We start from the raw sequence: 27,153 nt of genomic DNA on the forward strand, positions 1-27,153 counted from the left end.
CGGAGCATAGTGAAGTGAGGCTTTAATCAACGTTCTTGCAAGACTGGGTGTCTGAGGGACAGGCACGCTCAGGGAAGTTGCGGCAAACCATTTTTTTCCTAGCATGCAAGTCCTTCCTCTGGTTCCTCATTGGCTGAGTAATAGAGGTTACCGCCTGGGACACAGACAATGCCTATGGCCCATGTCAAGCAGAAAGCAGTCTGACTGGAACAAATGTACATTCCCTGAGGTGACACAGAGACTTTCAGTCCCTCCTCCCTTTGCTCTTTGGCACATGCTCATTGCAAAGCCTGAAAAACAGAGAGGGTAAGAAGAACCAGGAAGTGAAATGTCTAAGGGTTTGGGTTTCCATTGTGTGTGTGTGTGGGGGGGGGGGTCCGTACTTATTTCCAATAGGTTGTAAACCTGTTAACTAGAGAGCACAGCTTTTTTTTTTTTTTTTAATGTTTATTTATTTTTGAGAGAGACAGAGACAGAATGAGAGTGGGTTAGGGACAGAGAGAGAGAGAGAGGGAGACACAGAATCTGAAGCAGGCCCAGGCTCTGAGCTGTCAGCACAGAGCCTGATGCGAGGCTTGAACTCACGAGCTGTGAGATCAAGACTTGAGCCACCTAGGCGCCCCATGCATAGATAGCACAGCTTTTATTTGGTACTTCTGAAAATACTGCCCTTACTTCTCACAGGCAAGGCTCCAAGTTCATGTGTCTTAACACATTTAAAACCTCACAGAAACCTTCTGAAGGAGGTATTATTATCCTTCATTTGACTGGCAAGTCCAGAGAAATTAAGTAACTCACCCAAGGTCACACAGTTATCCAAGGGCTAATGCTGGGATATAAGCCCAGGAGGTCTGACTCAAAGACTCTCTTTTTAGAAGATGTATAAGGTAATGTCAAAGTAAGAATTTCTTCCAATATTCTTCTCAAATACTGTCTGCAAGGATCTTAAACATCCTTTTAGCTTGGTATATAAAGTTAATTACTTTTACTGTGAAAACCCAATTCCTTTTGGGTAACTTGAACACTTTTATAAGGGAGAATCATGGGATAATACAAGATATGAGAGGACACTCATCTCTCAGGACTCCTTCATAGACTTTGGTCTTCCGGCTAGCATGGCCACTTTTTGATTCTTATCCTGAAAACTAGTGTGATCACTTCAAATTTCTCTGGCCATATTCCCCCCAAAAGTCTTACCTCCTTTATGCTACAACTAAAAACACTTACATACTTCTATTATGATACATATTGTAATCCATACATGGTATATATGATAAAATACTATGAGTATTTTATGTATGTATGTGTCTTTTAGAAAGATGTAAGCTCTACAAGAGCTAGTCTTTGTGCATGGCTATCTAAGTGCTATATTGATGAGTGACATCTGACAGCAGCAAATTATGCAAGATCCATATTTTTTACAAAAAAGAAAAAGCAAAACAAAAAAGAACACTGACCATTCATTCTGTAATTTAAAAAATACCTTCAGACTCAGAGGCACAGGACTGAATAGGTGTTTTATATTCAGTTGTTTTTTGAGGTAAGTAGAAAAGACTTTTGTTTCCAACCATGATAATAGCAGATTAGCCCTCCCAACCTAAATAGTTATTATCATAGACAGATTATAGGCGGCAGTTACTTTCAGACATTAGCCAACAGATAGCACAAGAATGTATTCCCTAAGAGAGTAAAAGCACACATGGTGAGTCCCACGATTGTCTTCATTTTCTAGCTAGGAGGTATGGAAGATAGAGCCCAAGGAAAGTTCAACGGTCTCACTTGAGATAGGGTATCAGAGACTGAAGTTCAGGGATGCAGTGGCCACAGTTTGTGGGGCAGGTTTATTTGTGGGAAAGGAGCGGGGCTGAAAAGAAATCTCTGGAGGAATCTCCTTAAGTCACCAGTTAAGAAATAAACTGTACATGGACAGAAAGAGACTTCACAAAACCTGGCAATAAACAACACCTGGGAAGCTATGACCTTGGCATTCAGAGACAAAGGAGCTCTGACAAGCAAGAATGGAGAGATTTTCTAAGCACTCAATATCTCAGAAATTTCACGCCTTAGAAATAAGGCTACTCTCCCTCTTTCCTCCATGAAAGCTTAAAAACAAGACTGACAAGGAAAATAGTCTGCCAGTAATTGAACTGCCTACCTGAACAAAACTCAAAAGTCTCTAAAGGAATGAAACAAAATCTGCTTTCTCAAAAACATAGTATCCATAATATCCAGCATATATTAAAAAAATTACTAGTTATTTAAAGGGAAATGTGACCCATAATCAGGAGAAAAAAGCAGTCAATATACAATAACCCTGAGATGACCTACATGGTGAGATTAGGAGACAAGAACTTTTAGAGCTTTATTAACTACAGTTGGCACTTGAACAATGTGGGGGTAGGGGCATGACCCCCTTGCACAGTTGAAATCTATATATAACTTTTGACTCCCCCAAAACTTAACTACTAATAGCCTGCTAACTGGAAGCCTTACCAATAACAAACAATCGATTAACACATATTTTGTATATCTATCCTGTATTCTCACAATAAAGTAATCCAGAGAAAAAATATTAAGAAAATCATAAGAGAAAATACATTTATAGTTCTGTAAAAAATCCATGTATAAGTGGACCCATGTGGTTCAACCCCATCCTGTTCCATGGTTCCAGGGGCCAAAAAAGAAAATATTATCATAATGAATATGCAGAATGCAAATCTCAGCAGGAAAATAAGAATCAAATGGAAATTCTAGAATGCAAAATACAGACTTAGAAATGAAAAAAATGCACTAGATCCAAACGCAAAGAATGTACAGCACCAAGAGTGAACCCTATGTAAAATATGCACTTCCAATGATTATGATGTGTCCATGTAAGTTCATCAGTTGTAACAAAGTTACCTCTGGTGGGGGGGGGGGGAGGGGGATGCTGATAATAGAGGCTGCACATGTGTGGGGGCAGGGAGGGTGTGGGAAATCTCTGTACCTTCTCCTCAATTTTGTATGAATTAAACTTCTATAAAAAAATTAAAAATAGCAAAAAATAAAAATGTACTGGATGAAAAATTTAGCAGCTTACAAATGGCAGAAGAGTCAGGGAACGTGAAAACAGGTAAGTAGAAATTATACATTTTGATGAATAGAGAAAAGAGATCGGGGCAAGGGAAAACAATGAACAAAACCTCTAACATCTGAGATAATATTAAACTACCTAATATATGTGTTATTGGCACGTGTGTGATTAAATATACTATGTAGCACAAAAGATATTTCTCCTATTTTTTTCTTGGTGCTCTAATATTAACTAAGTAGAACATTTCAAGTTAAGATATATATTGTAACTCCTAAAACAACCACAAAATAATAAATTTTAAATTTTATTGAAAACAAAATAATTAAAAAAAATTAACCCAAAATCAACCTGGAAAGGAGAAATAAAGAAATGAGGCAAATAGGAAACAAAATGGTAGACCCAAATCCAACCATATGTTGATATGATGATAATAATAATAATAATAATAATATAATAACTGTATTAAATATAAATGGATTAAACACTCCAATTAAAAGTCAAAGACTTGCTAAAATAGCAAGGCCCAACTATATACTGTCTACCAGAGATGTACTTTAAAAATAAAGACAATAGATTGGAAAGAAAAAAATATACCATGAAAAAAGTAAGGATAAGAAAAACTGGCTCTACTAATGCAGATAAAATACACTTCAAGACAGAATACTAGCAGAGGTAATGAGGAATATTTCAGTAACAATATAAAGGTCTGTTAATCAGGGAACCCATAATAATAATCAATATAACCACCTAATAATACAGCTTCAAAATATATGAAGTGAAAAACTCATAACCAAAAGGACAAATGGCCAAATCCACAATCTTAAGATTTTTAATACCCCTCAGTAATTGATAAAAAATTAGACAAAAAAATGTAATAAAGATATTGAAGATCTGAACACTATAACCATTTTGATCAAATTTGAGAATGCTACACTCCGTATTTGAATGATACACATAAAATAAGTCTCAATAAATTTTGAAAGATTACAGTGTATGTTTTCTGACAACAAAATTTAGAAACCAGTAAGGTACCCAGAAGAACCACATATGTTTAGACATCAAGGAACCATTTTAATATTACCCATTAATCACAGAATAAATCACATGGATAATTAAAAAATATTTTTGAGGAAATGATGGAAACACAATATATCAAAGTGTATGGGATGCAACTAAAGTTGTTTACAAGAAAACTTATACCTTTAAGTGCTTATATTAGAAAATTAGAATGGTTTAAAAATCAATGATTAGATTTTTCTACTTGAAGAAAACTAGAAGTAAGCTGAACAAACTCAACCCCAAGTAAAAGGAAATAAGAAAGATTAGAAATCAATGAAATAGGGGCGCCTGGGTGGCTCAGTCGGTGGAGCATCTGACTTCGGCACAGGTCATGATCTCACGGTTCATGGGTTCGAGCCCCGCATCAGGCTCTGTGCTGACAGCTCAGCCTGGAGCTTGCTTCGGATTCTGTGTCTCCCTCTCTCTCTGTCCCTCCCCCACTCGTGCTCTCTCTCTCAAAAATAAACATTAAAAAAATTAAAAAAAAAATGACATAATATAAACTAAGAAGCTAAAAGTTGCATCTTTGAAAAGATTAATAAAATTGGTAGTAGAGATCTTAACCCATGTAGTCCGTTCTTAAAACTTTTCAGATCTGACGTGTTATGTAATTCAAAATTTCAGATTTTACAAAGTTCTGTCTTACAAATATTGTATATAATATCCTCATTGAGGTCTGGGTAGCACACTGTAATCAAACACAGTATTTCTGTAGTGAAATCAAGAAATATTCACTTTTGGAAGGAAAAATACTATATATAAGTAGCCTTATCACGGGTCAGGTCCAGTTTTGGTGGCCAAAATTCCTAAACAAATGGATTTTAGAGGTTTTTAAAATTTTTCTGAATTGCAGATTTGTTATGGTGGATTGGTACTAAATTGATTACTCTTATTTACAGGTAGTTCTTCTATGTCCCTGATCATATGACAGTGCCCCATTACGAAGTTTTGAGGGATGATTTTCTTAGCTAAGATCACAGGATGAAGTTCTTCCTCCTACAGCTTCCGTGAAACTAGAGGATCAGAATATTTAGTAAAACCCAATGATCTTTATAATGACCTTGCCTGTATTTGAAAAGAGGACATTAGACTTGCACAAAATTGGGTTCTTGGTTAAAAGGAAAGAAATTTCAGGCAAAGCAGCATATTCTCCTCTAAAATAATTTTATAGTAAAATAAAATCATCAAATGTACAAACACACAATAGTAAATACTGTGAATAGTAAATATAAACAAAACTGAAAATATCCTTGGAATTCTATATAACCAACATTTGTACTTTCAATTTTTAAATTCCATTTTTGTCAGGCAAATTTCACATAAAAATGTAAGTTGACAATGAATAAAGCTTAAAAGTATCTAAAATTAATTACACGCCTTATGTAAAATAATTTTAGAAGATTTTGACCCAATTCTCTAAAAATTATTTCCAGTTATAGGGAAACCCACTTATACAAGCCTAATATTTAATTCTGAGGAAGACCATAACAGGAAGAACAGTAACAGAACAGTATTAATAGTAGTAATTGCAGAAATTTCCTTTAAAGCCCATGCAATACTCCTATAGATGCTAACTGGAGTCATGCATGCATTAAATCAGATATATGTACTTACTATTACTGCTACTGCTGTCATTCCTAAGGGAGCTGGCTGCAACAGGGGGTAACATAAATGGTTTTGTGACACTGACCCTGGAATCTAAATAGAAAGCAATAATGTGTCAGTGTTGCATGGCGATTTAATGAATTACAGAGTCCGCAAAAGCCTGAAGTGCAATACCAGAATATTTTCTAGGTCTGCTTCCCAAATCTTGATTATTAAGATCCTATTTATTTCATACCGAGTCCTGTTCTATTTTTATTAAATGCACCACAATCACGTTATAGAACAAGGATTCATTGCTTACATAGGTTAATAAGTATGAGTAACACAAATTGTTGGTAATTGGTCTTCAAAACAAAAAACAAAACAAAACAAAACAAAACAGAAAAAGCAATGAAATTAGATTTTGTAATACTGGGACCCAGTGGGAAAAAAGGTTCTTAATACAGAGTAACTACTGAAGATCAGAATTCATGACCCAGAGGCAGACCTTAAGGAAAAGATTTGAAAAGGGTACATTAAGAAGAGTGGAGGTGAAGAATAATATACTTGCACAATGCTAGCAAAGACCAGATAAAAAATATGAGTGACTAATTCCTATATTGTTTACTCACACACAATTCTTATATTTGAAAATGAGGAGTGTTGCTGTGGCTTGAAAACAAACAAATTAACTGATCATTTCTTTCATGCCATTGATATAGGTCTTTGTATTACACATATACACATACATCTTTCTCTAGCTACACATATATTTGAGTCAGAAGTAGATTCTTACCTAAACATTCAAGATTCAAGCTTGCTTTTGACATTTAAATTAGAAATGCTTACATGTCTTACCTTTTTCGGGACTTAATGTTGAAGAAACCACACATTCACTAGTTTTAGATGCCACCATCTCCAAGTCCTTGAAGGCATCAATGGATCTATTAAAAATTCTAAAGAATTCTTCAGGAGTAAAAAGCCTGGGTTCTGGGCTCTTAGATGATTTTTTTACATTCTAGAAGAATAAAAAAAAGGATTGTGTTTTTCAGATAATTTACAGATTTAACTGACGTCAAGGTAATAGATTATAAACATGTCCTCCAAAAACTCAAGTAAAATTGATACTTTTAGACAACTGCTTTAACACACATAATTCAATTGGTACTGCAAGGTAGTGATCCCATCCAGTTAGGTCTGGGGCTCAACTCCAGATAAAAGGAATGGGGTGCTGGTGGGGATGAATAAGGTGACTAGACATGCTTTAAAATAATTATTCCTCAAAAAAAAAAAATACCCTTACATAACACATTCTCCAAATAGCCCAAAATTAACAATTCTGATGATACTAAATATTGCCAAGAATATGGAACAAAGGGAACCCATACACTGGTGGAATGATGTAAACTGGCACATTGGATATCCTCTGGTAAAGTAGGACATGTGTCCACTTTGTAACCCAGCAATTCTACTTCTAGGTGAATACTGTAGTGAAGTTCTTGCACATATGCACCAGGAGACATATAAGAAAGTTCTTAGCAGCAGTATTCTATAACCCTTACATCAAACAACAGAAGAGTGGTTTAATAAATATTGGTATATTGAATCAACTCTATAAGCAGGAAAAAAACTGAGTTTCAGCTGTATGCATCAAAGTGAATATAAGTTATAAACAATGCTAAGTGAAAGAACCAAGTTATGAAAGAATAAAGAGTATGATTAATTTCTAGAAGTTCCCCAAGAAAGCAAACTAACACTATAGTTTAGGAATTTGTAAATGCATGATTACCTATAAAGAAAAGCAGGTAATAACAACACCTATGTAGCACTTGCTATATACCACTCTAAGTGCTTTATATAGATTAACTCAATCGCCAAAAAAATTGAGAAATACCAGCTGGGTTCTTGCCAAAGTGCCATGATTAGTAAGTGTACATTCTCCAGTGTTTGGGGTACTCTTCTCGACATCACCATTTACCTAGCACCTAACTCCATCTTTCAAGCTCCAATGGGAGCTTATTTCCTCCGTGACACTGTTCCTGATATGCCCTACTTTTGGGGTCCTTGACCTTGTATCATTGCCCTCAGAACACTATTTGTACTAACAATATGAAAAGACACGTTAACTCTAAGAGGCTATAGATTTTAAGACACACTATTCAGAAATTAGAAAGTAAAGCATAGAAGTGATGAAATACAGTGAGGAGGCTATTAGTATGGTAAGAACTCTCAGTTTGAAACACAAATGGGACTGACATTGGGTCTTGAAGAGTGACTGGAAGATGGATGAGAAGGTAGTATTTGAGTTTTACAGTACAGAACCATGTTTAAAACCTTAGATTTAAGCATCTAGAAGGCCTGTAGGATAAACCCTGAACTGTAAACTCTATGCCAAAGCAGGCCTCCCAAGACCTATCTTATTATAGATGAGGTGTTCTCAAATAAGAATAAGAAATATTTATTAGGATTTATTTTGACGGACATGGTACTAAGGCATTAATCAGAAATCATCCAATGTCAATTCCGTGAGATGCACCCTGTCATTGTCCTCATTTTAGGCATAAAGAAAGTGAGCACAGAGAGGTTAAGTTCGCAAAGCTAATTAGTGACAGAGTCAGGATTTGAACCCTAACACCTCATTTTTAATCTCTGTACTCTGCCTCTTCAATATACTTAGATCTGAAAACACTGCCATGACCACATTCTGAGGCTGGTGACAACGAATCATCAAATGCCCTGGACTGGAGATGTGAAAATGCACTTCATTATTGTGACAGGATTACTATGGATAAAAGGTTAAGTAAGAGTGTTCATTATAGGTAATTTTCCATTTAAAGATAAATGAACATTTGTAACCTAATAGGTAGGTTAGAAGGACTTCACTACCTTCTGAAATAAAGGTGTTTTTTTTTTTCTTACGTTGAGGTGTGAATAAATTTTATTTTTATGTTAAGTAACAACATTTAAGCCTTAATGTAGATTTCAGCATTGCAGGGTAACTACAAACACCTATTCACTGTGCTCATCTGAAAAGAATTTTTAATTAAAAGTCTTTAAATTAAAAACTTCACAAATAGAGACAACCCCACTCTTGCCACTGCCAAAGGGCATAGGTTTTGGAGAAAAGTAGTAAAAAAGGAATCCCAGGGAATACAAAGTTACCTCAGATGAGTGTCCTTCCACGCACTCCACAAGGTCATCCACTATTTTCACAAGTTTGTCTATGATAGAATAATTACTCAAGCCTTCAGAAATATTTGAAAACTTGTCCAGAAGATCAGTCAAGCTGACTGACAACTGTTCCACCATCACGCTTATCCAACAATGACTAGGCTGAAAGAAATTGAAAGAAAGGAAGATAAAATCTCTATGGTCAGTCACCCCTCAAAGACATCAATGTTTTAGTCACTGCGGGATAAAGAATTTCCTTATATCAGAACAGGTCAGATGTTTTGTTTACCTCAGATTTAACATCGGTTTCAAAATTTGCAAATTAATAAAGATCAGAGCCAATATTGATGATGAACAATATTGCTCTCGTATGGAAGTAAACTAAGACAGAGCCAAGTCTTACCCTTGACAAGTTTACTCACTGTTCTTAGAAAAGCTTTAGCACAGAAGGAGTTAAAAAAAAAAAAACAAAACTGTAGGAGAGAGCCCTAGACTTCAAGGAACTTGCAGTCTTTTGGTGAACTGAAATAATAAGCAATGGATTAAAAATAGCCTGTTTTTCCAAACTGCTTGATAGATTTCAAGGTTTCTCTACACATAAATTCATGTGGGTCTTTAAAAATCAAACAACAATCATGGCAGGAATGTGGTCTGAGAGAGAAGCACTTTTGCCTTAGCAGCAGGACCAGCCACATAACTTGTGGGTCCAAGGACAAAATGAAAATACATTTATTGTTCAAAAAGTTGTTCAAAGCTGACTAATTACAAGATGGTGACAGTAAAGCATTAAACCAAGCACAGAGTCCTGCCCATGATGCTAGCTCTGCCCATTGGTTAGAAGCTCAAATCTTAAGAGTCAGGTATAACTGGGTTTGTTTTGGGCTGAGAAACTCCAGGCAAGCCACGTAAATTCTCTGAACCTCTCTTGGATGGGAATGGGAATAATGGAACAAGGTAGTTATGGGGAGATAATGTACATAATTTGTAAGTTTTATGAAGGCAGTTTTTTTTTTTTTTTATAAAAGCTTGTTCCCCATGGTGTCCCTATGGCCTAGAACTGTGTCTGGCATGTGAAAGTTGCTCAGAAATTATTTGCTGAACAGATGCATGAGTGAAGAAAAAAATACATGAGAAAAAAATTACTCTGTCAGGGATCTATACTTTATGTAAAGAGCCAGATAATATGTTAGACTTGGCATGCTAAGAGGCAAAAATAAAGGATATTATGCAGGTACATATATAGAAAGAAAATTTCTACAAAACTTTTATTACAGAAAATATAATTGAATATAATTTCTTTTGCATAATAACCAAATTTAATCTTTTTTAGTACAGGTCTACCAATAAAATTAATGGAATTCTTTATTTTGGGTCAGCATTTGGTGTGGTTGGGCCTCACAGCATTCTCTATTATCAAACAGACCACAAATGTCCATCTGTAAAAACTAATCTCAGTTAGCTGGCCATATAAAACCAGGTACAGACTGGATCTGACCTACAGGGCATAGTTTCCCAACCTTGGCTATGAATGGTTCTGGGCCAGTAGAGGTTTAGATTATTAGGAAAAAAACCTCCTTGATACATTAAAATGGATTTCAGGATTTTTTAAATTAGTGCGGCATTACTTAAAATAATTACTTAAGTTCATATATATTCTGTATTTTAATGTTATGTTTTCTCACAAGGATCTTTTAAGTAGAAGCTCTGATTTTTTTTCTTTAATCTGCTAAAATGTAACAAGTGAGGGAAAAAAGATTGGGAATGGCTACAATTGCCATAGCTTACGTGATCCTAAATTATTTAAAATAACTTCTGCTGTAATAAATATATTATAATCACAGGGAGTAACTGATGCCACATAAAATGAATCAAACCACTAAATCCGATTTCTACCAGCAGAATATCTCTAAGGGAAGGCCAAGTAATTTATCCTAAATTAGGATATTTGGGGGCCATCTATTCATTTAACAGAACAGTTTTAATTAATAGAACACAGCTAAAAAGGAGACTGGTTTATCTACAGAATGGTAAGCCCCAATTCCTGGAAGCACTAAATGACATTCAAAACTTTCAGGAGTGTTGGCTCTGGCTTCAGAAAAGTAGAATAAACAAACCCCCAAATGGGAATTAGTTCAATTAGGCCATTTCACTCAACTCATCAACCAAGTTCTCAAAGACTATGTGTTTCCAAAGTATGTTCAGAATGGATTCTTTGTTTTGTTTACTCAGTGCTTATCCCAAGCACATGCAAGTTCACATTCACATCATTCGCACGTCTTTTTCCAAGATGTCAGTCTTTCCTACAGGGCTTAATCACTCTCCAAGTCTCCCACCATTTAGGCAGTGATAATTCCCTTTTAGATAGCCAGCCCTATCAGCAAGGGGCACATTTCCTAGGATACAGGACACAGCATATCCTGGAAATACTGTTTGAAGGGTATTTATAGGGCAGGGAAGCCTTCCCCAATTAGTTCATTCTGTTGTAATTGTGCAAATTTTACTGTGGCAAGAAGATTTTAGGTGTTGGGTCTCTTCAAACTCTGTCATTATTCCGCTTTATAAATATTCTTGCCTATCCTTCCCCTCAGATCTTCTGATGTGGAAGAACCAAAATCAAGTTCCCTTAATCTGAAATAAGGTATTCATTTAGTTTCTGCAATCTTTGCCTTAAGTGAGGTTTTTTTCTTTTTTGTGGTTAAAGTAGAAAAAAAATTGTTTATAGGTTTCTTATATTTAAACCTGGGAACTCTGGGGGTGCTTATTGCTACCACTTCTGTTTATCTCTATTTTCAGCTGAACTCTAGGTTTGCATTATGCATTCAAGTTCTCATTTAGCTATGACGACTCCCTCATGGCCACCCACGTTCTGTCCACATACCTAATCAACAGCTGAGGCAATCAACTTTTTCCAGGAAAATCCTCAAGCCTAAACTTGTAATTTCTTACAGTGAAATCATGGCAATCCAACAATCTAATCTTAGCCAAATCTGCCCCTTTAACATGAATTCATCAATAGCCAATACGAAATTTCTGTACTACACTGCTGAAAAACACATCTCTAAACATCTTATAAGTTGTATTTCATTCATTATTCATTCTTGCAATAATTTTCTTGGGAAAAACTGTACAATTCAGACTTCTATCTTTTCATTAATTTGTTCAAAGAGTTACATGTTAGGATTTTAGGATTCTTGGACTTATTTTTTTTATTTAAAAAAAATTTAATGTTTATTTTTGAGAGAGAGAGACTGAGACAGAGTGTGAGTGGGGGAGGGCCTGAGAGAGGGAGACACAGAATTGGAAGCAAGCTCCAGGCTCTGAGCTATCAGCACAGAGCCCAATGTGCGGCTCAAACCACAAACCACGAGCCGTGAAAACATGACCTGAGCCAAAGTCGGACACCTAACTGACTGAGCCACCCAGGCACCCCAGGATTCTTGGACTTATTAAAGATAGATCTGAGGTTAAAAAAAATATATCAAATATCGGCCAGTTTTGACCTGTCTCCCTGCAAAAAAGAAAACCAGTTCTGACTATATCATCAAGCAGTTCCATATTTTCTTTTTAATTAAATATAGTCAATGATTTGCAAAAGAGAACAAAATACAGTAAGCTAATATTTCATTTGTGAGATGACAGACCTGTTTTTTTTTTTTTTTTTTTTGACTGATTCCAAGATTATGATTAGGAAATGGATGATTTAAGGCTATGGGGCTCCCAAATGTAATCTTTTCCTTTGCCTTAATAACAGGCATTATTGTCACACTTTCTTAGCCTTCAGAGACAATTTTAAGCTCAAATAGTTCCATATAAATATTAACTCACAACATGCATTAGAAGAATGTAAGATATAAATAATGTTCTCTATTTTACTAACAGAAGAATGTGAAGAATTAGGAAAGTTGATAAAGCCACAGAGGAGTTCAATGAAGTGATGTAAAAAGTACCTTTCAAATTCTTAAAGTACATGTAACTTAATGTTCGACTCACCCATATACATACAAAAAGAAATACAATCCTTGCTTTGAAAGGGAAAATCCAGGGCTGCCTGGGTGGCTCAGTCAGTTAAGTGATTGACTTCGGCTCAGGTCATGATCTCACAGTTCATGGGTTTGAGCCCCGCAAGGAGCTTTGTGCTGACAGCTCTGAGCCTGGAACCTGCTTCAGATTCTGTGTCTCCCTCTCTCTCTGCCCCTCCCCCACTTGTAGTCTGCCTCTATCAAAAAAAAAAAAATTAAAAAAATAATAAATAAAATAAAAATGAAAGGGAAAATCTATCTGGGTTTTCCTTAACTCCATACTCTCAATTTCTTATCTTCTTTCTTGGTAGCTTCCATCTTACATTTTCTGGGTTAATTACAGCAACTCTGGATAAAACCACTGGAAAGATATGCTTTCAATTCCTATATAACACATATCATTCTAGAATGCTAAGTTAGTCAATGATAATGCATCAATATCCTTAACGGGCTACCACGCCCCTACCCTTGAAGATTTGCTTAAAACTGTGAACCTCCTGTAAGTGATTTTTTTTTTAAGTTTAAAGTGTGTGAGCTGGGGAGAGGGGCAGAGGAAGGGAGGGACAGGGAGAGGGAGAGAGGGGGGTAGAGAGAGAGAGAAAAGTCCTAAGCAGGCTCCATGCTCAGCACGGAGCCAGATGTGGGGCTCCATCCCACAACTCTGGGATCACAACAGTAGCTGAAATCAAGAGTGGGGTGCTCAACCGAGCCATCTGGGTACCCCTAAGGGATTTTAAAGTTTATAGCATCATGACTAAGTTGATGATTTAACTACATGATTAAATGAAAGATATAAAAACTATTATACTTAAAAGCATTCTAAACATAACTAGGAATACTACTGCTTCTAAAGATCAATAATGAAAAAATCCATGCACATTCTAAAACCACACATATTTAAAATACATAATATACGAATATATGAAATAGATAACATATGATATGTGATATAACACCTCTGCAATCCCAGAACTGATACATTTGAGACCCTGGCTGAAATTGTGTGTTTTAAAAACATCCTAGTGGGTGCCTGGGTGGCTCAGTCGGTTGAGCATCGACTTGGGCTGAGGTCATGATCTCACCGTTCATGAGTTGAGCCCCAGATAGGGCTTTCTGCTGTCAGCACAGAGCCTGCTTCAGATCCTGTTCCCCACCCTCTCTCTGCCCCTTCCCAACTTGCAGATGAGCTCTCTCTCAAAAATAAACATTAAAAAAATAAAAATTTAAAAAACAAACATCCTGGGGACTTACTGAGTCTGCCATACTTTCTCTTCTCTGTCCTCTGCTTCATTCAAGAAATTGTTCTGCTTTATTAGCTGAAAGAACCTGACACATTATTCTGCATCAATCTTGGATGCAGAGGGAGTCTCTAAGAGCAGTCACCATTAGCTTTATAGAATCAGAAGGTGAAAGTGGACACAATGTACTGTAAATTTCTTCATGCAAGCACTTGGCGCTTCTTTCCATTTGGTAGCTATTTGAAGACAGATACCTGTGTGCTTCCTTACTGGGTCTAAGGTTGGTATCTGCGTTGTGAGAGTTCCTGACAAAGGAGCTGGGGTAATGTATCTGTTAGGATTCTTACAGAGAAACAGCACTGGCTCATAACCATGAGCCCTCTGAGGAATATTCACAAGAAGCATGCACTCAGTCTTCTATTCTAACTAATCTAATTACTAGCATTACCGCCCACTTAGATTGTTTTTGTTTTCTTTTCTTTAATGTGTGTGTGCCAGTATTAGAGGTATGAATGCCCAAGGCACAAAGCATTCCTTTGTTTCCTCTCCTGTTTCCAGCATTTCCCTTCTGAGAAATCAAAAGAACCTAGAGCCACGCCATTAGAATCACAATAGTTTGGATCTGGAAGGAATACCGAAGACCACCTGGTCCAGCCCCATAATTTCACAGATGGGAATGCCAAGACTTAGAGCAATGACGTGATTGTCCAAGGTTGTACAATAAATTTAAAACAGAAACATTACAAAACCGAGACTCCCAAGCACTCACTTAGTTCTTTTGTCAGTGATACAAAGCACATACAGCTGCAGCATTTCTTCTGCCAGGTTGTCTATGAGTCTTGTGGTCTCACATCTAGACCAGACTATACTGGCCCTTGGACTCAATTAAGACATCTCTTGGGAACGGAAATGGTTCCGTCTCATTTCAATGAATTCAGAGTCTACTGATGAAAATAAATTTCTCCAAGCCAATGGTCACAACCAAACGGCAAATGCCAATTGCCTTTAGTGGCCTTTCTTTATCCTCCTTCTGGTATTTACTCTTAAAGGCTAGAGAACTGACACTCCCCTGCTACTCACAAACATTCCACAGCAGGCAAATTTCAAACATTTCTATAAAAGCACTTTGCAAAAGCAGTGTGTGCTCACATTAGTAGTGTGGAATCTCTAAAATCTTAACTCCCTTTTGGAGGAGCCGGGTTTTGTCAGGATTTATTTTGGTCTTCTCCCTAAACAATTTGGGTCTTCGGTATTTACTTTAGGCATCTAACTTTGCATTTTCTTGCTTGAATTAAAGTGACGTAGCAACTTTAACCTGATTAAGATGGTAATCAGCCCACATACTATAAATATGTGTTGTTTCCCATGGCCTATAAATGGTCCCTGAGCCAGACACAAAATAGCACAGTGAGGAAGGAACAGCACAGAGAGGTGAGGGCAGAAAGGATGAACGAGAGGTTCGGTGTTTAGTCTTAACTGTTAACACACTTTGTGATTTCAGTCAAGTCACTTCGTCTATTCAGAGCTTCAATTTCTCCATAGACTAAAGGGGTCATAAAATACAGGGGCTATTAGCCACCTGTGGCTACTGATCGCTCAAAATGTGGCTAGTATAAAGCACTAACATTTTATTTTACTTACTTTTGTTTACATTTAAAAATCAATACTTGATTCAATGACTGAAAAATTTTTAAGTATATTTAGAAAATCTTAGGTTTGTGAATCTGCACTTTCAACTGTAAACTTTATGAAAATCTAAACATGGAGTAAATATTTCTGATGAAAATTTAACGTCTGCACTGAAATGTGCTGTAGCTATGAAATACACTGTGGATTTTGAATAACATGAAAAAATATAAAATTCCATTAATTTATATTGATAGGGTAAAATGATATTTTGGATATATCGTAGTAAAGAGAGAGAGAGAGACAGAGAGAGAGAGAGAGAGAGAGAGAGAGAGAGAGAGAGAGAGAAGCCCAAGTAGGCTCCACGCTCAGCAGGAACCCCATGAGGGGCTCCATACCACAACCTTGGGATCATGACCTGAGCTGAAATCAAGACTCAGCCGCTCAACTGACTGAGTCATCCAGGTGCCCCATGTCCCCCCCCCCCCCCTTTAACTTTTTAAAATGTGGCTACTGAACAATTTTTAAGATTATATATATAGCTTTCATTATGTTTCTACTAGACAGCAGTGGTCTAGATATTCTGAACAGCATCTTAACATAATCACTAAAGATGGACGCTGCCTGTAGTTTGAGTACACAAAAGAGCCACTTAAAAATAGTTTTGGGATGCCTGGGTGGCTCCAGAGTCAGCTGAGCCTGCTTAAGATTCTTTCCACCCCCCCCCCCCTTACTTATGTGCTCTCTCTAAAAATAAATAAATTTAAAAAAAGACAATCTTCTTAGAATTAGTATTTAATGTTATGTTTTATTCATTTGACTAACATTTTATACCTATTCTTTTTAAATAAATACTTATTCTATGGGAGATAGAAGTAGATAACTACAGTGTCTGCTTGGCTGATTTCATCTATTTCTACAGGAAGTACTTCTAACCATAGGGTTGCCCCTCAGGAATCATACTCACAACTAGTGAAGTTGCTCTGTGGCCATAACTGATTGGACAACTGGCTGGAGTCCCTTCATGAAGCCTGGCTGCATCCTTGCCCTTTAACTTGGAATGCTACTTTTCAGTATCCTTATAACCGGAACTTTTTCTTTCTTTCTTTCCTCTTTAGAATTAAGTTTGAATTCATTACTGTTAGTGAGAACCAAAGAACTCTAAACAAATGAAGATGGACCTTTCAAGATTTGGAAATCAAGACATTTTTTTGCCACAGTTAAATGCTAACTGGTAAGCAGTTTCTGAGTAACAACTATCTGCTTGAAAGGTGAGGAAATATAAAGGAGTGAAAGATTTGATCCCTAATCATTAGACAAATAAAATACAGTAAAAATAGAAAACATAAGAAAATAATAATGATAGCATCTGACAATGTATAGATCTTATATCTTGGGCTTTTCCTATCTTAATTATTTCTCACAACATTTTGAGACAAATATATAACACATACAATTTTAAATAGCTAGGTGAGATATAATATGATCAGGTACCCAAAATGAGTTGTTTTTGGACAAGTTCTATAAAAATTCAGAGATGATGAACTAAAAGGTAAAGTCTACAGATCAGACACCATCTTGGTATTCCTGACCACTGCATCCCCCGAGGCAAGCAGAGTAGGGGTGAAGCCAGTTTTACTGGATGATGCGGGGAAGAGAGCATGGAACAGTAGGAACTAGCCCTGGTGAGAAAGGTAGATCTCACCCTGATCTTGGACAAGAGGCCATGGAGAAGATGCTTTTAGCTGTGAGACACTGCAGGATTCTACAGGTAGAATTGGGATGGCTGGATGGAAGGGGAAAGGACATCCCTGGCCAAGGGAAGTAGCACTGAGCAAAGTCAGAGTTGAGAATAAGCAATGTAATTGTAGGAGGCAGGGATGCATCTAGCTGGGGTGGCTGGTTTGTGTTGGGCAAAAATAGGTATTAATATGAGGTGGTTAGGAGGAGGCAAGATTATGAAGATTATGAACATTAGATTCAGGAATTTGGCTTTCAGCCTTTAGTTACTGGGAACAGTGAGAATGTTCTTGAATATGGAAATGACTCAGTGAAAGCGGTTGGACAGAAGCCTCAAGAAAACCATGATTCCTAAAATTGCATAATACGTGGGGTGGCTCAGTTGGTTGAGTGTCCGACTCAGCTCAGGTCATGATCTCATAGTTCGTGAGGTTGAGCTCCTTGTCAGGCTCTGTGCTGACAGCTTGGAGCCTGGGGCCTGCGGCCTGCTTCAGATTCTGTGTCTCCCTCTCTCTCCACCCCTCCTTCACTCACATTCTCTCTCTCCCTCTCTCTCAAAAATAAACGTAAAAAAACCCTTAAAAATTGAATACCTCACATCTAAGATTTTTAATAAAATACACATATCTAAAAAAAAGACAGCAATAATATTGAAGTGCAGGTATTGTGTGAGGAGTTACAGGCACTCAACACAATAATCTCATGTACTCTACTCAGGTCAAATTTGCTCCTTAGAGAAATTACATGAGATGACATGGGAACTTCTTCCTTCGTCACTTTCAGCAGGGATTTATTAAGTGCCTATTGTTCATCACGCACTGAAGACATAAGAGCAAACATCGACAAATTCCTGCCTTACAGATGTTTACAGGCGTTAACTAGAAGGTTATCAATTAAATAAATCCGCAGATAAATGGAAAACTGCTATTTTGAAGGATGTTACAAAAAGAGTTTCCAACAGGAGGATTTGGCTTCTTCGAGGAAGAAGGGGAAGGCTCCCTTAAAGAAGTGAAATTGAAAGCAAGAGTCAGAAGTTGCCGGAATCAAAGGACTACTCAGGTACACAGAAAGCCGTGTGCAGAGGAACAGTGGCAACAGAAAACACGTGAGGATGTGCGGCTAAAAGAGGACTTGGAAAGGGGCCAGATCATGAGAATCTTGAAGGTGTTATTTAAGGAGCTCCTTTTTCTGTTTCCTAAGAGCAACAGGCACACAGACATCAAAGTGTATGAAGAAGGAGGGGTAAAATAATCAGGTGTGTTTGTTTTTTTTTAATTACTCTGTCTACTCAAGAAGAGTCAAAACCTCAAATGAGAAGTCCTGAAATGGCAAGGGAGATGGGAAGAGCCCAGAGGCCGCAGGGCCGGGTAGAGAAAGGTGGGGAGAATTGAGAATGGGAATCCTGGACACAAGGGTGAAGGTGCTAAAGGGAAGGTGGCCTGCAGGCTTATTGTTACATATTGCCAAGGGCTTCTTTGTTTAACCCTGCCTTTGAAAATAGAAACTGATGTGGCAAAGACTGGTTTAGGTAAGAATCGTCAACACATACTCAATTTATGGGATAAACTTTGATGAAGAACCGTACATGGTCTTAAAACATCTCCCCAAATATTGCTTCTGAGTTGCTCATGAGTAAACACACAGAAACAGTGTAACACCTTAATCAGGTGATCCAAACAGCGCCATGAAGGGGGAAGATGGACACTGTGTGCCTCCGGGTATGATAACCTGAGGATGCTTCATCACTTATATAGCATTCACGGCTTGGAACACATAACCTGAATATAACAGTCATCAAGAAACACGAATCAAGTGTCTCAGAGACACACGTTTTACTTAAAGAGGAGGGCTGTGTTACTCAAAAATCTCAGTGTCATAAAGACAAAAGAAAGGCTGAGGAACTCTTAAAGCAGACTGGTGGGCTTAAAACAGTACAAATTTATGATGTTACAATTGTTGAGGTCAGATCCAACTCCAGGCTGTTTAGGCTCAAATCAAGGTGTGCACGTGGGCTGGTTTATTCAAAGGGGCTCTTCAGGAGAATTATTTTCCTTGCCCTCTTCAGCCTTTGGAGGCCACCACCTGCGTCCCTTGGCCCGTGGCCCCTTCCCCATCTTCAAAGCCAATGGCGTAACATCTTCTAATCACTCTCTCTGGCTCTGATACTTCTGCCTCCCTCATATAAGGATTCATGTGATTAGAATAGAACAATCTGGATAATTTCAGATAGCTTAAGGACTTAGAAATGGGGCATTTAATTATATCTGCAAAATCCCTTTTTACATGTAAGGTGATATGGTCACAGCATGGGACATCTTTGGGAGACATTTGGCCGTCTCACACCTGATGTAAAAATGCAAGCCATTATCCTAGCCTGGATCTTGTACTAGAGGAAAATATTAAAAAGATACAGCCAATAGATTTAAGTATTTTAGTTATTGCTAAATTTACTGAAGTTGACAACCATACTGTGGTTACAAAGGAGAAAAGCCTTTACTTAGGAAACACACACTGAAGCATGTAGCGGTAAACATCCCTTATATATACAAGTGATTCGATGAGTTCAGAAAAACAATAACACACACGCTTGCACATTTACTTTAGTAAAGTAAATGAGGCAAAATGTTAAAAGTAGACGAATACGCATTAAAGAGTTTGTGAGTGTATTTGGAATACTCACAACTTTTCTGTAAGTTTGGAATTATTTCCAAATAAAAAGTTAAAGCTGATAAATCTATAATTAAAAATGGATAAATCTTCTTTTTACTCAAATACCATAAGCAAGTCATAATATATATCATTTTATAAACATTGGGATAACAGCAGATGTGGGGCACAAATTCAGCAATCCAATTTTTGGTCTTTCTGCAATAACGTCACTGGTAAATGAAAGGATCAGAAATGTTTAGGATTTTTAAGGTTAGTGACTTAAAATCCTAACAGTCTGGCAATATTACAGTTTCAAGAGCTTAAGACAGAATTGGTGATTATCATCAGGTTTAAATACCAACTGGCTGGTAGCACCCTGCTATTTGTGAGAAGGAAACTCCTAGGTAATTTTCTAAGAGGTCCCTTAGAAAAGTACCTCCCCTCCCCCCACCATTTTCAGGAGTACTTAGCAGAATTTTAAAGCAAAACTACAACAATAAAGCGTATTCTATTCTAGAGCCACCTTCTGCCCGGTGCTTCAAGACGGAATTTTATTGCCGTGGCCCCAGACAATCTTTCTGGTGCTCATTCTGATTCCTACTCCACCCTTTATTGTTTAAAGACAAAATATAACGCAGCTGGGTCTCTGACCACTGACAAATAATCACTGGCCTCTCCACTGGGAAACTCCTCTGGTCTTGGCAGAAACTAACATTTTAAAATAAAGGTAAAACAAAGTGTAAGACCCCGTTTCTACCCAAAGCCTTATGCACGAGCTTATTTTTCTTGCCAACTGTGGTAGCCAAGAACAAAGTTTCTCCAGTTGTGCCAGGACGGTGTGCCAAGATCAAATAATAGTGGACTTTTCTCAATTACAGAAACAAGAAAAAAAAAACGTGGCAACGAATCAGCTTTATTTTTGCAAGTTTGGCTCTTGCTACCACAGCCCATACTAAAATGTGTGACTGAGCACAACCTAGGATTTTATCAGCACAAAGTAATCTATTTTGTTATTTTCAATTTAACATGAAAAGCTGCATGATTTCTTTGAGTTTGGCAATCGCAGACCTAAATGCTTCTGTCAGGAGCAGGGTGCACCTTTATTACTTACGTGTTTCACTTAGGACACCCTCCCTTGCTATTGATGACTAGAGGTTTCTTTTTAAGACTGTCACTTTTTAGTTGGATAACCCTGGGCAAAATGCTTATAAACCTCAGTGTGTCATTTGTAAAACAAGAACCCATACAAATCACAGAAGCTGTCTTGCCTTCCTTGAAGGGTTTTTCTAACCATCCAAAGAAATAAATATGTGAAATCATCATGAAAGTTAAAAAAAAAAAAAAAAAAAAAGCATTATGAAAAGGCCAGATAGTCCCCCTCAACTAGTTATTAAATTTTTTGCACATAAAGCTAATTGATGTGTTTGTTCCTTAAAATGTCTGCCAAAGGGCTGGCTCCAGAACTTTTCCTAACAAATACTGTACCTGCTGCCTGAGTGATCGACTGAATAGATGAATTAACTTTCAAGCTGCTATGATTTTACATTCCTATTTGAAAAGAACTCCCCCTAATTCAGTGGAACAGACACTAACCTAAACTTGAGGGTATCTGGTTCAACATGAAGAAACACATTCGAAGGAGTTCTAAGGAACTTTAGATAGCTCGTGCTAAAATGTTTACTTTCTTAATGAAAATTGGCCTTTGACATTCTCTTGAAAATAACCTTATAGTCTTTGAATGACTTTTTAAGCACACTTAGTGATGTAACACACTTCAAATGGTCATCATTTTGATTGACTAAGCCACAAAAAGTATTCAAAGCCTAAGACAACTTGCACAGGGTGGATTTATAATAAGCATTTCATAAATCGTGGAAAGATGTTTACTTGCAGAGTAACCCAAATGATTTTAAATTAAGTCAAGGAACACAATCCAGTAGTTAAAATGAATCATCGTGGATCGGCACATTATAGGTCAAAGGCATGTCACAAAATATAGGCAAGTTGCAAAGTGGTATATGTACTACAGTGCAATTAACATAAATATGAAAATATGCAAAAAATACAGTATCTTCTGTATGGGTGCATAGTTTGCTAAATATGAAAGAGCAGGCAGAGTTACTATGCACTGTTGCACTCAACACAACTCCTCAGGCCATGACTTGAAAACACATGGTAGAATGAAAGATTCCAGCTCAAAATACTTGTTCCTAAGAGTCAAATTGCCTGTACGAGACAAAGTGGGGACCACTGGAGATAGGAAAGAGGCATGGTAGTATTTATAATGTTTCATTAAAAATACACATTTATGGAGCGCCTGGGTGGCTCAGTCAGTCGAGTGCCCAACTCTTGATTTCAGCTCAGGTCATGATCTCATGGTTCATGGGTTTGAGCCCCACACTGGGCTCTTTGCTGACAGCACAGAGCCTGCTTGGGATTCTCTCTCTTTGGCCCTCCTCTGCTCTTGCTTGCTCAAAAAAAAAAAAAAAGCCAAAAACAAAACTATGCAAGTCAAATTCCAAAAATACCTTCTTCAAATACTGTCAGTAAACTCCTAAATGGCAGATAATTTCCTGTCTCAATAGAATGTTCTCATCTCTTTTGTCAGCTCTGAAAAAGAAACGCAGAAATGTACAGTTTACATACCAAAACATCCATCCCGGGGACATATTTGAGGGCTATCTTATAGTCTTTTGGAAGATTTGCCACCTACAGAGACCAGAAGAAAAACAAAGAAGGAAAAAAAATCCATGAGAAAATTTATATATATCAATTAATCATTATTTTTAATGGTTTGGAGGAAAACACATACACACGTGTGATATCGTTGTTAAGTTACCACTGAATTTCAATATTTACATAGTGATTTTCCTTTCTTGATTTCCCTTTGTAATCACAGGCACTCTCAAAAAAAAAAAAAAAAAAAAAAGGAAGTGACCATACAAGTCTTTTGGACTCCAAATTCAATAATGAGTGGCTAAGTATAATCCATTGAATTTTGGAAACCTCTAAATTTCAATTTTTACCTGTGGTCTTGGAATTCCCTCCCAGGACTAGTTTCCTACTGTTTCACCAAAGAATCAATAATATGATGTGTCTTCTTTGTTTTGGGTTCTTTTGCCAGTGGTTTTCAAAGCGATGTGTCAACATCACCAGGGAACCTGCTAGACATGTAACTTCTCAGAACACATCAGACCTACTGAATCTTACTTAACAAATTCTCTAGATGACTTTGATGCAAGTTTGAGAATTTATTGATCCTAGAAAAAAATGTCAGTGAAACTTCCAAAGAACTACTACTTATGAGATCCAAGTGCTTTCTAACCTAACTTGTAAAGATTCAGTTCTGTGAGAGAGCTTAATCTGCTTCCCCAGGACTTAAGAAAGGTCTCAAATGTTTACCTAGCTTCTTTCACAGGCTTTTAAAAAATATCTCACACATTTTTATCAGTCATTGTGGCATATGTTGACCAAACATCTGATCTGGAACCAAAGCTAAATTCTGTACTTTGGTTTCTCTCATCTATAAAATGGAGATAAAAGTACCCATGCCCAAATAGTCAATGTATGAACTAACTGAATGTGCCAAACACATCATAAACACAATCTAGATTCTTTACTGAGAGATATATTGGCAACTGACTTCTAGAATATATATCCTGGTGTCTTAGAGTTCTAGATTCCCTGATCTCCTTTCCTACAAACAGTACTAGCTCGGTCATGCCACCACTATTACCATTTCCAGCTGAATACAGCCAACAACTGATTCAGACCATGGAGTCTTAAGACGACATACGGTGGAAAAGTGTGGTTTTACACTATTACGTCTTCAATACATCCAAAAACTTTGCTCTTCCCCACATTAAGCTAGGATCTTGCTCACGTTTGCTGGACTGGGTCACCTCCGACAAGTCTCCTGTAACACAATCTGTATGTTTCTTCCTGGCCATGCCAATAGCTTCTAGAATCTGAGAAAAATTTGGTGAGAAAAGAATCTAGGCACAGGCATAAGTAGTCAGAAGGGAGCCAAGGGAGAAACTGCTCCCTCGTGCTTACCACCATTCTACCTCCAAGGGTACATCTTACTCGTCTTACACTCACCTTAGTCTGGAGCCTAACCTTTTCTGAATATGTAGTATGTGCCAGGCACTGTGGTCATGAAGGGCTTATGTTGCCTCATCACATCTAGTCTTCCAATCCCTGTGACACATTATCTCTATTTAACAGATGGAGAACTTGAGGCTCAAAGAGGTCACACAGCTACGACGTGAGGAGTATGGACGAGAACTAGAACTCAGATCTTGGACAGCAGTGCCTCCCTTTCCTCTTTGTTCTACTACACATTTCATCTACTATCTGCACATTTGTCCTGGGTACGTTCTTCCTCTCAAATTTCTCCCCATGCTTCCATGATTTCTTTTGTCTTTTGGATCTTCATCCCCATGTTTGAAAGGCAAAAGTACCCAGTCATTTTATGTAAGCCCTGCTGGCAAAGAAACAGTGGACACTTCCACATGTGTTAAAACTGGAATTAGACTAAGCAACAACATTCTATTATGTTATGAACCAACCTTGTAAATGAAAGCCATTCCAGATGGAAAAACTGGACAAGAAGTGGCAGGTGTTCCGAACACAACCTGCTAGCCCCTTCTTCGGGATAATTTACATTATCTATTTCCATCCATCTTTATAAAATTGACAGAATTCGTATTCAGCAAATTTAGGACCTGAGTATATATATACATACTCCTAACAAGCAGGAAGAAATATAAGGGATATGGTCAATTAATTTTATTATTAATTTATATATATAAATTGGTTCAAAGAAGTCAAAGAAACCTTACAAGAAGTTCTCTGACCAACACACTGAAATCTCTATGCCTTATTACTTGGGGGGGAAGGGGTATATAATAATAAATTCTGCATTAAACTGATTTGCTGATATTTAATTTCTGATAGGATGAAAAGTAATAGTATTCCTAAAAATGCTTCATAATCCATAACAAATTTTATATACAGTCTGCCACAACTTCATGAGACATATATTATTAGGTCTATTTTATAGATGAAGACATGGAGGCCCAGAGGGGTTAATTGGCGTCTCCAGGTAGCAGAGCTCAAGAGTTCCAGATGCAGGAAGGATACAAACCTGGCCCCACGTGCTGGGCTCAGTAAGTCATCTATAGGGCAGTCTCCCTTTATTATTTTCTCAGCTTACATTGGTTCCTTTCCAATTATATTTGGAAGAGAACTTAGGGAGAACTTAGGGAGTCAAGTTGTAGATTCTTATGGTTGCTTCATGAGTTACTGTATTACTTTCCAAGCACACAAGAGTGTGTTAAAAAGCACTCAGCACAGATAACCTTGTGATAAATTCAGCTTGATATACATGGATTATTATAGGAAGTGTGACAGTATAGAGGGAGCCTTGGGCCCGGAGTTTAGATGTTCCTTTGAGTTAGTCTGATGTAGGAGTCACTGAACAGGTGCTGGGAATATGCCGTTCGGGTTGATCCAGGCCCTCAGCCTGGTAACTCAGAGATCTCGGGCAAGTTCCTTAATCTACTTTAGCCTCAATTTTTTCCTACCTAGAGGAGAGGTCATATGCAAAGACAAAGAAATGGGAAAGCACAAGGTGTGTTTGGGAAATCGTGGACAGATAAATCAAGCTCCAGCAGGTAAGAGGTAGGAAATATGCCAGGAAAGCCACATGAGAGAAGGACTTGAGTGTTGGGTGAAGGCAGCCCACTAGGAGACAGTGAGGTTCGGTAAGACACGTTTTACCAGAACCCTACAGCAAGTCACTTCTTCCTTAGACACATCGTTTCTTCTCTATAGAACCTCTATTTGTCTCTAAAATAAAGGGAACAAACTAGTTACTGAAAATTGAGTCTGATCTAACTTTCTCACAGAAGAAGTGGTGCTGCATTAAATGTCTAAGCAGGGAGGGATGGGATAGTAAATTCAGAAAGATTGGTCTGCAAGGATAGATTACAGCAAGGACAGAAGAGAGACCAGGAACAGTTTAGAAGACCACTAGGAAAGTGTTCAACATGTATTAAATATTCCTGTAGAGACTGGAAGCTGAAAACAAAACAAAACAAAACAAAAACAAAAACCCAGGAACGAGGTTTAGAATCTAGGGAAGTAGCCTGTTGGTAGGGTCAAACAGATAAGTAATCAAAACTGTAGATTCTGAAAACAAATCTATTCTAGTTTCTAAAATAAGTTCAGGGCAAAATATAAAATAATGAAATGGAACTTAACTGATTAAAAATTTTTCTGAACGCCAAATTATCCCAGTGAGCTTTGTGATTTGGAGTATGAGGATGTCAGTACTATGCCAGATTGTAAAATGCATAAAACAGCAACACAAGTCACTTTATGATGGGCCCACTCTACTAGATGGGCCCCTTTGGCTGTATTTTTTGGATGTCTTGAGGACTGACTATACTCAGTGACACTGGGAAGAACAAAGAAAAAAATGCATAAGGGGCAGCATGCAGAAATCCTGAAAACTCAGCCAAGAAAAAGTTTTTTTTATGCCAAATTGTCACTGGCTGCATAGCAGGCCCTAAAGGTGTTTGGACTCAGGAGAAAAAGAACTCAAGGTTAGAACATTTAATGCCCTCTCTAGATCGCTAATCTAAAATCTTTGGAACTCATAATTCAAATGTCGTTGAGGTCTCTAAATCTTATGAAATAGTGGCTTCTTAAATGTCTTTGCTGAGACACATACTTGTCTCCATTGTTCTCCCCAAGTTCAAGGCAACAATCAAAATACAGGAGTGGTAACTCACGGTTCCCTTGACACTGTACATAAAATGTTGCACATAACAAAGCCTCTGGGAAAAGAGTCCACAGTTTCCAGAGTTTCAGACCCAGAGAAGTTAAAGAGTTGCTGCTGTAGAGGGGGGAAAAAATCTATGCTCATATTTAAATATCACAGCCTACTCATGTACAGCTTAGTGTAATGCTGATTTTCAGAAATAAC

The 27,153-nt window shown here is 37.4% G+C and overlaps 1 protein-coding gene across 7 annotated transcripts in view; it reads right to left on the reverse strand.

Annotated features, from left to right (window-relative positions):
- The window catches only part of KITLG (KIT ligand), an 84,955-nt gene that overhangs the window by 17,056 nt on the left and 40,746 nt on the right, over positions 1-27,153 (reverse strand). For 5 of the 7 annotated variants that reach the window (XM_060656818.3, XM_060656817.3, XM_060656816.3 and 2 more), the window contains 4 exons: positions 22,806-22,868; positions 8,879-9,049; positions 6,575-6,734; positions 5,747-5,830 (listed from right to left, as the gene is read on the reverse strand). In XM_060656818.3, coding sequence (XP_060512801.1) covers positions 5,747-5,830; positions 6,575-6,734; positions 8,879-9,049; positions 22,806-22,868 — 478 coding nt within the window. The remainder of the gene's footprint in view (positions 1-5,746; positions 5,831-6,574; positions 6,735-8,878; positions 9,050-22,805; positions 22,869-27,153) is intronic. The other 2 variants (XM_060656822.3, XM_060656823.3) reach the window with 2 other exon arrangements.

The sequence above is a fragment of the Panthera onca genome, chromosome B4, assembly GCF_046562875.1.
Source record: "Panthera onca isolate mPanOnc1 chromosome B4, mPanOnc1 haplotype 2, whole genome shotgun sequence".
NCBI classification, from domain to species: Eukaryota; Metazoa; Chordata; class Mammalia; order Carnivora; family Felidae; genus Panthera; species Panthera onca.